At 36.0% G+C, this 11,760-nt stretch overlaps 3 protein-coding genes across 5 annotated transcripts; all 3 read right to left on the reverse strand.

Moving 5' to 3' along the window:
- Window positions 1-571: 571 nt before the first annotated feature.
- Window positions 572-1,407, reverse strand: LOC110417540 (21 kDa protein-like). The gene has a single exon (XM_021429927.2). The coding sequence runs from the start codon at window positions 1,340-1,342 to the stop codon at window positions 752-754; it is 591 nt and encodes a 196-aa protein (XP_021285602.1). The 5' UTR covers window positions 1,343-1,407; the 3' UTR covers window positions 572-751.
- Window positions 1,408-4,150: 2,743 nt separating this feature from the next.
- OTP70 (Tetratricopeptide repeat (TPR)-like superfamily protein) lies at window positions 4,151-6,359 on the reverse strand. Its single transcript, XM_089783828.1, has one exon. The coding sequence runs from the start codon at window positions 6,110-6,112 to the stop codon at window positions 4,514-4,516; it is 1,599 nt and encodes a 532-aa protein (XP_089639954.1). The 5' UTR covers window positions 6,113-6,359; the 3' UTR covers window positions 4,151-4,513.
- Window positions 6,360-6,541: 182 nt separating this feature from the next.
- Window positions 6,542-10,555, reverse strand: LOC110417541 (P-loop containing nucleoside triphosphate hydrolases superfamily protein). Of its 3 annotated transcripts, none has more exons than XM_089783829.1 (9): window positions 10,322-10,555; window positions 10,125-10,178; window positions 9,211-9,259; window positions 8,348-8,465; window positions 8,073-8,229; window positions 7,746-7,826; window positions 7,560-7,667; window positions 7,371-7,436; window positions 6,542-6,860 (listed from the first exon to the last, which is right to left on the reverse strand). In XM_089783829.1, the coding sequence occupies exons 1-9, from the start codon at window positions 10,391-10,393 to the stop codon at window positions 6,798-6,800; spliced, it is 768 nt and encodes a 255-aa protein (XP_089639955.1). In that variant the 5' UTR covers window positions 10,394-10,555; the 3' UTR covers window positions 6,542-6,797. The 3 variants fall into 3 exon arrangements, with proteins under 3 accessions (XP_089639955.1, XP_089639956.1, XP_089639957.1); XM_089783830.1 differs by having other exon boundaries at window positions 10,328-10,554; XM_089783831.1 differs by having other exon boundaries at window positions 6,542-6,980; window positions 10,322-10,553.
- Window positions 10,556-11,760: the final 1,205 nt, after the last annotated feature.

The following is an 11,760-nucleotide window of genomic DNA, read 5'->3' on the forward strand; positions in this document are numbered from 1 at the left end:
CCAAACAACTTTAATTTAATTTTAAAAATTATTATTTTTCATAAGAACTTTATAATAGCTTTTAAATTAAAAAAAATCAAACTCTTAATTGTGAATATGATGGGTACATAAGTTTTTGGATTAATTGTATTGAAACCTTAATTAATGCTCGTAAGTCATTCTCTAACAAACATCTTAATTCCCAGTGAAGAAAATGCTAACTACTATATGTATGAGAAGTGCTAATCATCTAAATGATAGTAATATGAATGGGTAGACTCAATATTGGATATATTAGATAATAATTACGTGTGAGATTACGAAATGCAAATAGTTGTAATAAAAGTGGTGAATGGATGTTAGGTAGTATCTAAATTAAGACCTATGTAATAAGGTCTTAGTAGCTATTCATATATATAATGTGGACAGACACTTTTCTTGAAGATTATGGTCCTTCAAGCTGTCCGCAAATCACGGTGATTAGCGTGAAAAATCCCTTAATTCAAGGCTACAGAGAGTAAGAGTAGTTATTTGGCGTGTTTACCAAAGGAAAAAAAAAAAAAGAGTAGCTCGAAGTCTAAGCAGCATCCAATAAAGTAAGGAGGACACGATCTGTTTGCATTCCACTTGCTAAGAAAAGCTTACATGTACAGCCAAAAGGATTCAGAACCAAAGCACATGATAAAACTGACAAAAAGCTAGCCTCTAAAGAAAACCACGACTAGTCGACCACTTGTTTTGACTTTTCTGCAACAGCAACACAGTTGGTTGATCACTGCTTTGAGGCAAATTGGTTAACCAACGACAAAGCATTGCTGGTGACCTGAGCGACATTCATGACACGGGCTCTAATCGAGGCCTTGATCTTACCATCCAAGGCCCGGCTTGCGAAGCCATCAACGCAGGTGCTCTCGTCGGTTAGTGCGGCACTCACCCAGGTCTCCACATTGCTAACGTGCCACGAGAAGTCCTGACCCTTGGCTTGACCCATGTGCTTGAGCTCTTGCACTGATTTGCTGAGCCTTTCCACGCTATCGCTCATCTCCTCAATGCAATCTTTGATTGCCTCGTATTCCCTCTCCTTAAGTCCCTGGAATTTCTTCATCTTGGACACGAATGCCTCGGTGGACTGAGCCCTGTCTAGGCTCACAGACAGGGCCGTCTGAGCCAACTGCCGTGGGCTCTGCTGGATTGTAGGGGCAAATGCTGCCAGAGACTGCACGCAGAGTGCTGGATATTTGGTGGCACTGCATGAGGCCTTGATGAAATTCGAGGCACGAGAGCTTGCAGCCGATGGAGATGTGGCCTGACAAGCCATGTACAGAAGGGAAAGCAAGAGGAAAACAAGGGAGGTTCTTGCCATTTTCTTTTCTTTAGCAGAGCCAAAAAAGTGGAAACTTGTGAGTAAGAGCAGCTTGGATAAAAAAATTCTGACATGGTTCTATATTTATAGAGGGTTTGATAAACTTGACATTAAGCTTTGATGTCAAAGGACACTTTGCTCGTGGTCTAACGCGTGTAATCGGTGTTGGATTTTCAACTTTGCTAATAGCGAATAGGGGTAACCTCATTAAGCGTGTAATAAAGTTAGTGAAGTATTTTTGTCCGCAAGATCTAAGCTCTGATTCTTCATCTTCTCGTACATTTGCATTAAATAAGAATTAAACACAGGCAGGTCCTCCACCTATAACTACCGACTTGGCTTAAATAAATACCGTACATTTTGTTTTAACGTTGCGAATTTCAGAAAATAAAATAAAAAAAAAGATATGGTCATTAGTGAATGGGTGGGGTTTCTCATATAAGGATATGTCCCTAAAGTGGGGCCGATAGTCTACGACTTGTGATGTCAACCATGTGGCACATGGATCTGTTTTGGGCAAATTCAAAGCAATTAATTCAGAATTTCTACTTCGAGCTTCAGCAATTTTTTAGACCCCTTCCCTACCCCTTTATTTGCGGTATTAGCATTTTATTCATCAAAAATTTGACTTGGAAACGTCGTAGTTTGACAGTTTTGGTAGAGGCAACCCTTACCAAGCATCTATTTACCGGCAACGATGACTGTTGATTGAAAAGAAAACTGGATTTGGAAAACCATAAAAGGAGAGTGAAACATATGTATGCCAAACAAGAGGCAGTCAATAAAGAAGTGTGAAAGCTAAAAGTAAACTTTGCGAAAAGCCGAAAACCAATATGAAAAGGCTAATTAGGCATGAAGAAGTTTGTCGGCAACGGAATCTTGCCGGAAATTGCGAGGCATACTCGGCTTTAGTCTTGCTTTTATTTTCTCTCTCTGGGAGCCTGATAATTTCACGGGCAGCAGTACCACCGCGGGCCATTAGGTCGGAGAATGGAGCGCCATTCACGTGGAGTGGACATTTATTTCATGACAGAGCTAGCGGACGCGTCCAGGATGACGTTATGCTGTTACACACGTACACGCGCAAGAAAAACGTCATTAAAATCAAAGGAAAAAGGAGAGACAGACAGTTTCGGAGCAAACCTAAATTTTTGCAAATAGCTCAAAAGCATATGTTTTAATTAGTTTAGACACCCAATTATGCATGGATGGAATATTGATGGACAAAGAATATTAGCAATCTGGGTGGGGCCAACTCAATTTCGCTTCTTTTAAATCACCTGCCTTTGAATTTTGTGATCTTTTTAAATCAAATTAGATCGGGTTCTAGTTAATATGCATCTGTCTAGTTATTTTAATATTCGGATCGATATGAATTAAGTTATATACGAATAAAATCATTTTGAATTCGAATTATTTAAAATTTGAATCGGGTTTAGATGATTTAGATTTAAAAAATTTAAAATTAACACCCTCTTTTTATCTTCTAATATATTTAATTTATTAATATTATTAATTATATCAATCGCACATTTAAATAACATTATATTAACTTTTTTTAAAACTGTAAACGGAGCATAGCTAATATATCATATTGATTAGATAAATTTTTTTCATATAGTGTTTAAGATTAATACCTCTAGATATTAATGATATTAAAAATAAAAATTATATTTTTAATTGAAAAATCTTATATATAAGGATTTTTTACTTTTCGCAATAATAAGGATTAAAATCAATTAATAAATATATAAAACTTTGACTCTAATTAATAAATAAAAATAGATAATTTCTGTTATAAGTACCCACATAAATAAGACAAAACAATGTAATTTTAGGCTTTTAGCCCTTTATTTATACTATTAAGGTATTTTAGAAGTTATCTTCGAATGTTTAGTTTCGTAACATTATTATCATTGTTCATGTTGAACAATGACATTTAATATTACTTATTAAATATTTTGTACATATAAACATATTTGAATCATTTTCAATTCCGATTGTTTCAATTTTATATATAATTCGGATCATATCGAATTTTTATTAAATCATCTCAAATTTAAATTATTTTAAATCAAGTTAAACTGAATGTTAAATTTTTTAACTTTCAACCTCTTTAGAATTTAAGTTATCTCAATTCGAGCTCTGCATAGACAATTTTACTCTATTATCAACCTGTAATCAAGTTGCATGACTTGAAATAAGTCTCTACTAATTAATAAAAACATGCCAAATAAAAAAGGTATCTATAATAAGGGGAAGAAAAATCCTATCTACTCAATGCGACAGCTTTCCCTATCAAGCAATGACAAATAACAGCTAATTCACACATGTTGTCCAAGCATAATTCACTAATTTGCCAGCTTGATTGGTCTAAACAAACTAAATATTTGGTCTAAATAAATGAGGCACGTTCATGAATCCACGTAAGGGGAAGACGTCTGCTTCAGCGAATGGAACAAAAGATAAGTGTTTGATGTCAAGCTTACTTGTAGTTTTTCAAAAGATCAAATAAGACAGACATGATGAATATCGAAAAGATCTGTTTTCAGACATGGCTGCTTAAGTTAGGGCAGGCGTCACTGCAGACAAATTATATTAAAATAAAAAAAAGTGCTCATCTTTACTCAAATTACCGAAGAATGTCATATTTTAAAGATCCATTAACATGGTGATTGAGATCTCAATTGCCAAATACAAAAAAAAATTAAACTTCACTTACACTTTTTGTAATTTTAATTTTTCCCACGTAATATAGTGTATTTTTTATGAAACATATAAAATGTTTTTGCAAACAGAGATAGTAACTTTCTTTTTCTTTTTTTAAACCGAAGGTTATTTATAAGGATTTGATACTTACAGATCGTTTTGAATATTAACACTCTAAGGTAACATAACTGAAGTTTCTTTGTAGAACCATATCCTCCATTACTTGCCTAGAGGTTTCTTGTTTCTCTTATATATGTTGGTGCTCTGGAAGGAGTCTTCCCCAGCATTGCAGAAGGCGGAGGTAGATAGCTGCAAGCTCTCTGTAATCTCATCCATACGACATGATTTGCTTGAATTTTAAATTAAATTCATATGCAGATGGCACAGTTAAGAACTAAAGCCATCTCCTAGAAGCTTTACCAATTAATTTCTTAACGTGAACTTCAGCTTGATTTATCAATATCAGAAACAACTTTGTAACGGAGAAAAAGCATACAATCCTCTGTCCAACATCATTTTTCTCACCCTTTCCACGTCCTCCAACCTACCTGCATTGCCATAAATCTTCATCAAGAGCTCAAAATTATGCTCATTATCTGGCTCTAGCTCAAAAAGATTTTGAGCAGCAATCTCTCCTATATCTATATGTCCATGAACAGAACAGGAATAAAGTAATGCTCCCCACACGGTTGGCCCGGCCTCAAACTCCATCCTCTCCACTATCAAGTTAAAAGCCTCATCAATCAGCCCTGCTCTCCCATAAAGATTTACCATACAAGCATAGTGTTCCATTATCGGGTTTATGGCATACTTCTTTCTCATTAACGAAAACAACTGCTCCCCATCCTTAACAAAACCCAAGTGAGCACAAGCAGATAGTATTGCCACAAACGTGATACTATCAGGTAGAGTACCACCACTCACCATTTGTTCAAAGAACACCAGAGCTTCTGGGCGTTTAGAATGACCAGAGATTATTGCATTCCACGACACAACATCCCGCTCAGGCATCTGGCGAAACAACCAGCTTGCTCGATCTAACTTCCCATGATTAGAATATACAACAACTAAAGCATTGACAACAGACAAGTTCCACTCAATTCCTCGCCTAAGAATCCACCCGTGAATCTGCAGCACAATCTTCAATGACCAAACACCAGACAGAATTGTCGATATAGCAACAGGGTCAGGCTCATATCCCTCTCGAATCATCCCACGGAAAACCTCCGATGCCTCAACTAATAAGCCGTGACGAATATAACCCGTCAACATAGAATTCCACGAGACTGTATCCTTACAAGCAATGTTATCAAAAACCCGCCTAGCCTTAACAACGTCACCACATTTTGCATACATATCAACAAGAGCATTGAGCACAAACCCATCATTCCCGAAACCCTTACGCACCAAATCACGGTGAACCGCCTCCCCAATTTGAATCAACCCAAGTCCCGCGCAAGCTTTCAACGCGCGAGGGAACGTGTACCGATCAGGTTCAACACCTTCTTCCTCCATTTGAAAGTAAAGTGCCAAGGCATCTTCATATTGTCCCAATTCCGCGTATCCTGAGATAAGAGAATTCCATGGAAAAGCCGATTCGTTACGTTTAGACATCTCATCGAACACTTGGTGGGCACTTTCGATGTGTCCACAGGATGCGTACAACCTCACAAGTTTCGAAGAAATGCCTGTGTTTTTACGTAATAGGGTTTTGGGAACAAGATTGTGGATTTTAATGCCGTGGTCAATGGATTTCAACTGGTAACATGTTTCTAACAGGGAAGAGAATATTTCGGAAGTGATGTTCATGCCGTTTTTGACTGTGGCTTCGAGGTCTTTAACGACGGCGTCCAGGGCCTGGAGTTTGGTTTGGGTGAAGGGTTTATGGTTGATTAAGAGTGGGGTTGGGGATGATTTTCGGAAAGGGAGGGCAGTACTATTGCTCTGGTGAATCTGTTTTAGTTTTAGCTGTTTCTGTTTTTCGCTTTTCTTGCTTGTGGAGGAGCAGCGGAGAGTCAACGAAACTAAGTGGAGGCTCGGTGGTCGCAAAAGGGCAACCATTGTTGTAGAAGGAAGAGCGGGCAAAAATGGAGGACCTGATCGGGAAGTTTGAATAATATTTAATGGGCTTTATAGGAAGTTCCAAGAACTAAACTGGATGAGCGCATTAGACTTCAAAAAAAAAAAAGGACCAAAATTTCCATTTATGTTTAAATTCTCATGGACTGACAAGGCTTTGACCATTTTGAACTTTAGGAACTCAGCATTCTACCCAACAATCAAAGGACATCTTTGAGACCAAGTAAGATGCAATTTCCAAGACTATCACAAGAAAACATATAGAAGAGTGGGAGATTATGCACTTGAACGGCTGAATCTCATGTATTTGCATGTTATTTAAGTGCTCAAGCCACTTGATTTCAGAATGAATAAAAGCTTGAAGAAATAAACTGTATTAACAGGATTAGGAGCTTTCAGATAGCACAGTCCTTATTCGAAATAAAATTCTCGTAACTATTAAATTATTTCCTTTTCCCTGTGCAGGTAATTGGAAATAAAAAGCATCTGTCTTCCTTACTGTTCTACATATAATGGTGCCAATTTTAACCAAACTATTCTCCTTGCATTGTAAACAGACAGTTGAGCTGCAACACTGCACAATTTTCCCGTAGGTGAGGTGACCTATGTACATGCAGCATCGAGTCCAAAAGGCAGGAAACAGGATTAGGAAAACAAAGAACTAATCTCAACTCCGATTAGCTTTCCCCCAACTAGATTTCCTCACTTCTTTTGCTGAGATTTCCTGATCCTACTAGAAATTTTGAAGGTCAGCTGACCTCCGGCCATCTTTAGTCAAAACATGGAAAGATAAAAGGGATCTGCCTATATTTGTGATATTCTTGTTTCATAAAACTTATTATTCAGTAACCTGCAGCAAGAAAAGGAAAAATCACTATAAAAGTCATACCTACTATTAGTATATTGGTAAACAGTATGGACATTACAATGGCAGGACACTGATTTTTTTCACCAGTACTTTCCCTTCTTAAGCTCATGTAAAATCAGTGGGGCAAAGATGTCCAACTGGGTATTGAAAGGGATGAAGTTTCATATTCTTACAAGTGATAACATATTCAAAAAAGTCACAAGAAGAATAACCTTACTAGTTCTAGACAAGAAACATATAAGAAAGATAACAAAAAGGTTTAGCATAAAGTCTAACTAAAACAATCACTTACTAAAATGAGCATGATTCAAAAATATAATCAACAATTCAGCACAGCTAGATATAGAGGATGATTGTGCTCACAGAACATACCTCAGAGGCAGTAAACACTGGAAGGACTTGTTCAAAAATTTCATTCACTGTTCCTACTGCATTTATCTGCATGCATTTGCTTCAGTTACAACAACCAATATAGAAGTTTGGATCTGTATGCTATGAAAGCAACCATTGATTAGAAAGGGATAGCATAAAGCTCCAGAAAGAGACAACAGTTAGATATACCGTATAAAGTTTTCCTCTCTGAGAGTAGTAGTTAATGACTGGAAGATTTAATGCCTCAAAAACTTTAAGGCGTTTTCTAACTGTATCTATGTTGTCATCAACTCGGCCCTGTGAAAGGAAAATTCCAAGTTTTCAATAATGGTTTTCACAAGATTCAACTTATGGCAGAAAATTATCAATATTTACCTGATTACGATTCAGCACCCGTTTCACCATCTCTTCTTCTGGACAATCAAAGAAAAGTACAATATTTGGCTCTGCTCCAATCTGCAAGTTCCATAAAGAAAGTTAAGTTAACAATAATATAAATATTGCTTCAAATAAATAGCCTTTTTCCTTCTAATATTTCCACCTATCTCAAAACTCTTTGCTAATGAGTTTCTTCAACCAGACAAGCTCAACAAATTTAGGTCACACATAACTACCCATAAAGTTTGGCTGGCAAAAAGTCAATTTTTTTCCAGTTATCACATAAGAACCTGTTTAAAAAATGACAAAAACCAAGAGGCTCACAATTCGTTCAAATGCTATTCGGTTCTCCTCACTTCGTGGGAAACCATCAATGAGAAACTTGTGATTGTCATTTGATTCCATCTCCTTCTGTATCAGTTTGACTGTCACTTCTGAAGGGACAATTTTTCCTTCTTTAATCGTGTTAAGAATCATGGCACTGAAATGAAAGTTATATCATCAGAGGACATGGATTACAATAGTTTACTTAATAATAATATGATCTGTTTTTGATAGAGCGATAATATGATTTGTCAACAATGAAGGGACATTATTACCCATCCGCACTGTTAGAAGCTATTTCCCGCCTTAACAAATCTCCTGCACTCAAATGTGTGAACCCAAAGGTCTCCACAATCTTTATACATTGCGTACCTTTCCCACTACCAGGACCACCTGTAAATTGAAAGGCACAGGAAACGGATCTGATTAAATGTAAGCTTCACAAGTACAAGCCCAAACAATGTTTACTTGAACACTTCACACATAGTTCATCAAAGCATGCTGGGGTCATAAGTTGCTTCAATATGAAGGTAGGGTGCAAAAAGCCATCCAAACAAGCATAAAGAATCTAGGTTTCCACACTGCTATTTCGTTTAATGTTCAATACCATGTTTAGATTGTAATAGAGGATAAAATGTTTGATATATGACGAGGTATATAGCTAGTATGCCTACTAGCATATCATTGGATAACCTCAAGAATATTTTGCATATTAACCATACAATAAAAGGTCAAGTGACATATAAAATTGTTAACCTATTCATATTACAATTTTGTTATATGGATCATGTAACCTATTATGTTTTATGCCACTTAGAAAGCCAAAAGGTACAAGCTAGGTCAGATTGCAACCTATCCTTTTGTTCGGCAAAGAATGAAGTATACCAGATGTGTAGTAGGCAGCTTAATTCTGCCTTGCTCTCCACAAAGGAATTTAAAAATAAATACAATAAAACATGTAAAAGAGAAACACCTTAAGGAAACATGAGGTTTAACTTTGTGCAGAACTTCCCAAGCTCAAAGAATAAGAGTTCTAAAACCACAATATGAATCACAGGGCATAAAAGTGAATTTGCATTACAGGATACAAAGTAAGCACAGGATGTATTTAGTCATTCAAGCAATGCACAAGCGTTACCTAGGACAAATGTTATGAATGGAGTTTTCTCTTTGGATACACCTTTTGCCTGCATTCAGATAATGAACCAACAAGAAGAAATCATTCTTATGAATATTTCATGGAAAATATACTTTTGTTTAAAGCAAGAGGAATTCATTGTAAAACTAAGAAAAGGAACTAAAATTCAAATAGAAATTAAAAAAAAAAGGTCAAAATTCACCAAACAAACAATCTACACTAACAACATGGATTCACATGGAAATAACTGAACAATTTCAAATTCTGGGAGAGAAAAGATTGGTAAGCCAAATAATTGCTAAATTCTTCTTATTTACACTTGATCTCAAAACTCAGAAGAAGTCAGGTTTAAACTACTCATGTCATACAAAAACTAATCAGATTGATACATGACTAATGACAGCAAACATTTTAAATGCTTACGGAGCCATCTATCACATTTCTGCCCAATCCGTTCAACTCAAAGAAGGCCTCTTAAAGTGAGTTGCAAACTATAAAAATCTAAGTTGCCCCTCCTCCAAGCGACCAAACCCGCAGCAAAAAGGAAAAGGAAATGGAATACTTCACTCAGAGTTGCAAGATATTTAAATGCATCCCAAGCATAACAGTTGGAAACACATAATTAAGAGTGGTCCGAAAAACTTAGCCTTAAAAAGCGGCACCTATCAATTTATCTTATAAGCAGAACTATTCATCAAGAAAATGACAAAAAAAACAACATATGATTCCGTTAACACATAAATAAAGGGGCTTTTTCTTAACTTATTCAACTTATTCATACTACAATAATCCAATCAAAGTAGATAAGTAGAAAAAGAACATTTTACCACGAAATCAGTCTCAAGTTTCAACCTATGCAACACGAGCTCCAATGCAACAAGACATGATCATCACTTTGACAATTTAAACAATACCTGTTGGGCGATCCCTGTCGTTAATGATTCCCATATGGTGAACCTGCCTGCGGCCTATATGAAAAAAAAAAACCGACTGTCATAAGCCATGGATAATCAAACTGAAGAACAAAAACAACAACAACATATAACGAATCAAAACTGATTTTTTTTTAAAGAAAAATTGAAATGGGGGTAGAGGAGGAAGAGAGACAGACAGGAACCTGGCGAAAAAAGGACGAATTCGAAGATGAGATCACGGAAGAAAGCGAAGCCACGCGCCTCCACATCTCTCTCAGACTTCTCTATTCTTTAGCTCCTCCTCTCAATACTATCAGTCGTGCCTCAAAAATCTTTCCTGTTCCTTTGGGAAATCTGGCGACGATGGCTTGGCTTCCGTTGTTAGTGAGGCATTACGTCGAACAAGTAAGTCGCTTCCATGTGTCGTGTCCGTAAGTTGAGGATGCAAGGATGCTGACCCGTAAGGGTAGTGACGTCAGCTGTGCTGCTGTGGGTCCCAAACATCTTCCCCTCTGGATTTTATTTTTTTAAGTCAAAAGGATTTTAGATTGCAAATGCAAATATCAAAAAAATAAAATTATTAAAAAAATTTTAATCTACAAAAAAAGTTTACGAAAATTGATATCCATTGATGGGTTTTTTGAAATTATTACATTTTAAAGCTCAAGTCACATTGCAATATCAAACTTAAAGAGGTTTAATGATTCTTCTAGCATTTATTGTTAAAAAGAGAAATTATGAAGTTTGAGATTACTATATTACTCTGACAAAATATTCCAGCTGGCATGCTAAGAATTATCATCAGGATTTGATGACAAGTCATCAACGTGCCCTATGTTTTTGGATATTGGTTGTAAATCCTATTATTTTCTCAATTGAAATATTCATTCATGTAAAAAGTACACGTCATCAATATAAAACACTACGGCTCTTGTTGGATCAGCACAACCATCTTAATCACGAAACCAACGTTTCAGAACCTATTCATCACAATGGAGAAATTTTCTCATTATAATAAGAAATGAAAAACATGGGTTGAGGGCCGAAGAAGAGGATGGAATAAAGACAGAGGGAATCGTCCTTTGCATTAATGACTTGGGCCAGACAGGTCCATGATTGGTTTTCAACCTCAGTCCTTGGGACTAGAGGGGTCAAGTTTTTGTCTTTTGTCCTCTAGCCTTAGGTTGGGGCATTATCAAGAGGTTTTGGACCCAAGTTTTAGTGTGGTCTAACTCTAAAAGCCATGTCTAATCCAAAAACAGGGACGAATCCAGAGGCTACACTAGAAAATATTGATGAACACAAAATTTTGATTTTGGCACCCATAAAATTTATAAGAAGGCCCCTCCCTTGTCAAATTTTGTGATTGATACGGTAAACTTTATTATTATTTGTTATATTCTATTTTTAAGAAAAACTTATATATTCTTAAGGCTTTTACTTATATTCAATTCTTTCATATGCAGCACATGATTTATAATGTTTCAAATTTATACATTTTTTTAATATTTTTATGCAATTAATTACTATTTATTGTACTTTTTATTTTAATTATAAATAAATATATATTATTTTTATCTCAATCTCAAAAACTAAAATTCTGATTTCATCTCTGACTGACAAGTAACTAGAACAA

The sequence above is a fragment of the Theobroma umbraticum genome, unplaced genomic scaffold (genome assembly GCF_002168275.2).
Source record: "Theobroma umbraticum cultivar Fairchild unplaced genomic scaffold, ASM216827v3 scaffold_50.0, whole genome shotgun sequence".
Classification (NCBI taxonomy): Eukaryota; Viridiplantae; Streptophyta; class Magnoliopsida; order Malvales; family Malvaceae; genus Theobroma; species Theobroma umbraticum.

What these genes read in the sequence shown, in the direction of transcription:
- LOC110417540 (XM_021429927.2), bottom strand. Translation starts at nt 1,342, where the DNA reads ATGGCAAGAACCTCCCTTGTTTTCCTCTTGCTTTCCCTTCTGTACATG.
- OTP70 (XM_089783828.1), bottom strand. Translation starts at nt 6,112, where the DNA reads ATGGTTGCCCTTTTGCGACCACCGAGCCTCCACTTAGTTTCGTTGACT.
- LOC110417541 (XM_089783829.1), bottom strand. Translation starts at nt 10,393, where the DNA reads ATGTGGAGGCGCGTGGCTTCGCTTTCTTCCGTGATCTCATCTTCGAAT. An exon ending in AGAGAGGAAAACTTTATACG is followed by an intron (nt 7,437 to 7,559) that starts GTATATCTAACT and finishes AAATGCATGCAG; the next exon opens with ATAAATGCAGTAGGAACAGT. An exon ending in CAGTGTTTACTGCCTCTGAG is followed by an intron (nt 6,861 to 7,370) that starts GTATGTTCTGTG and finishes AATTTCTAGTAG; the next exon opens with GATCAGGAAATCTCAGCAAA.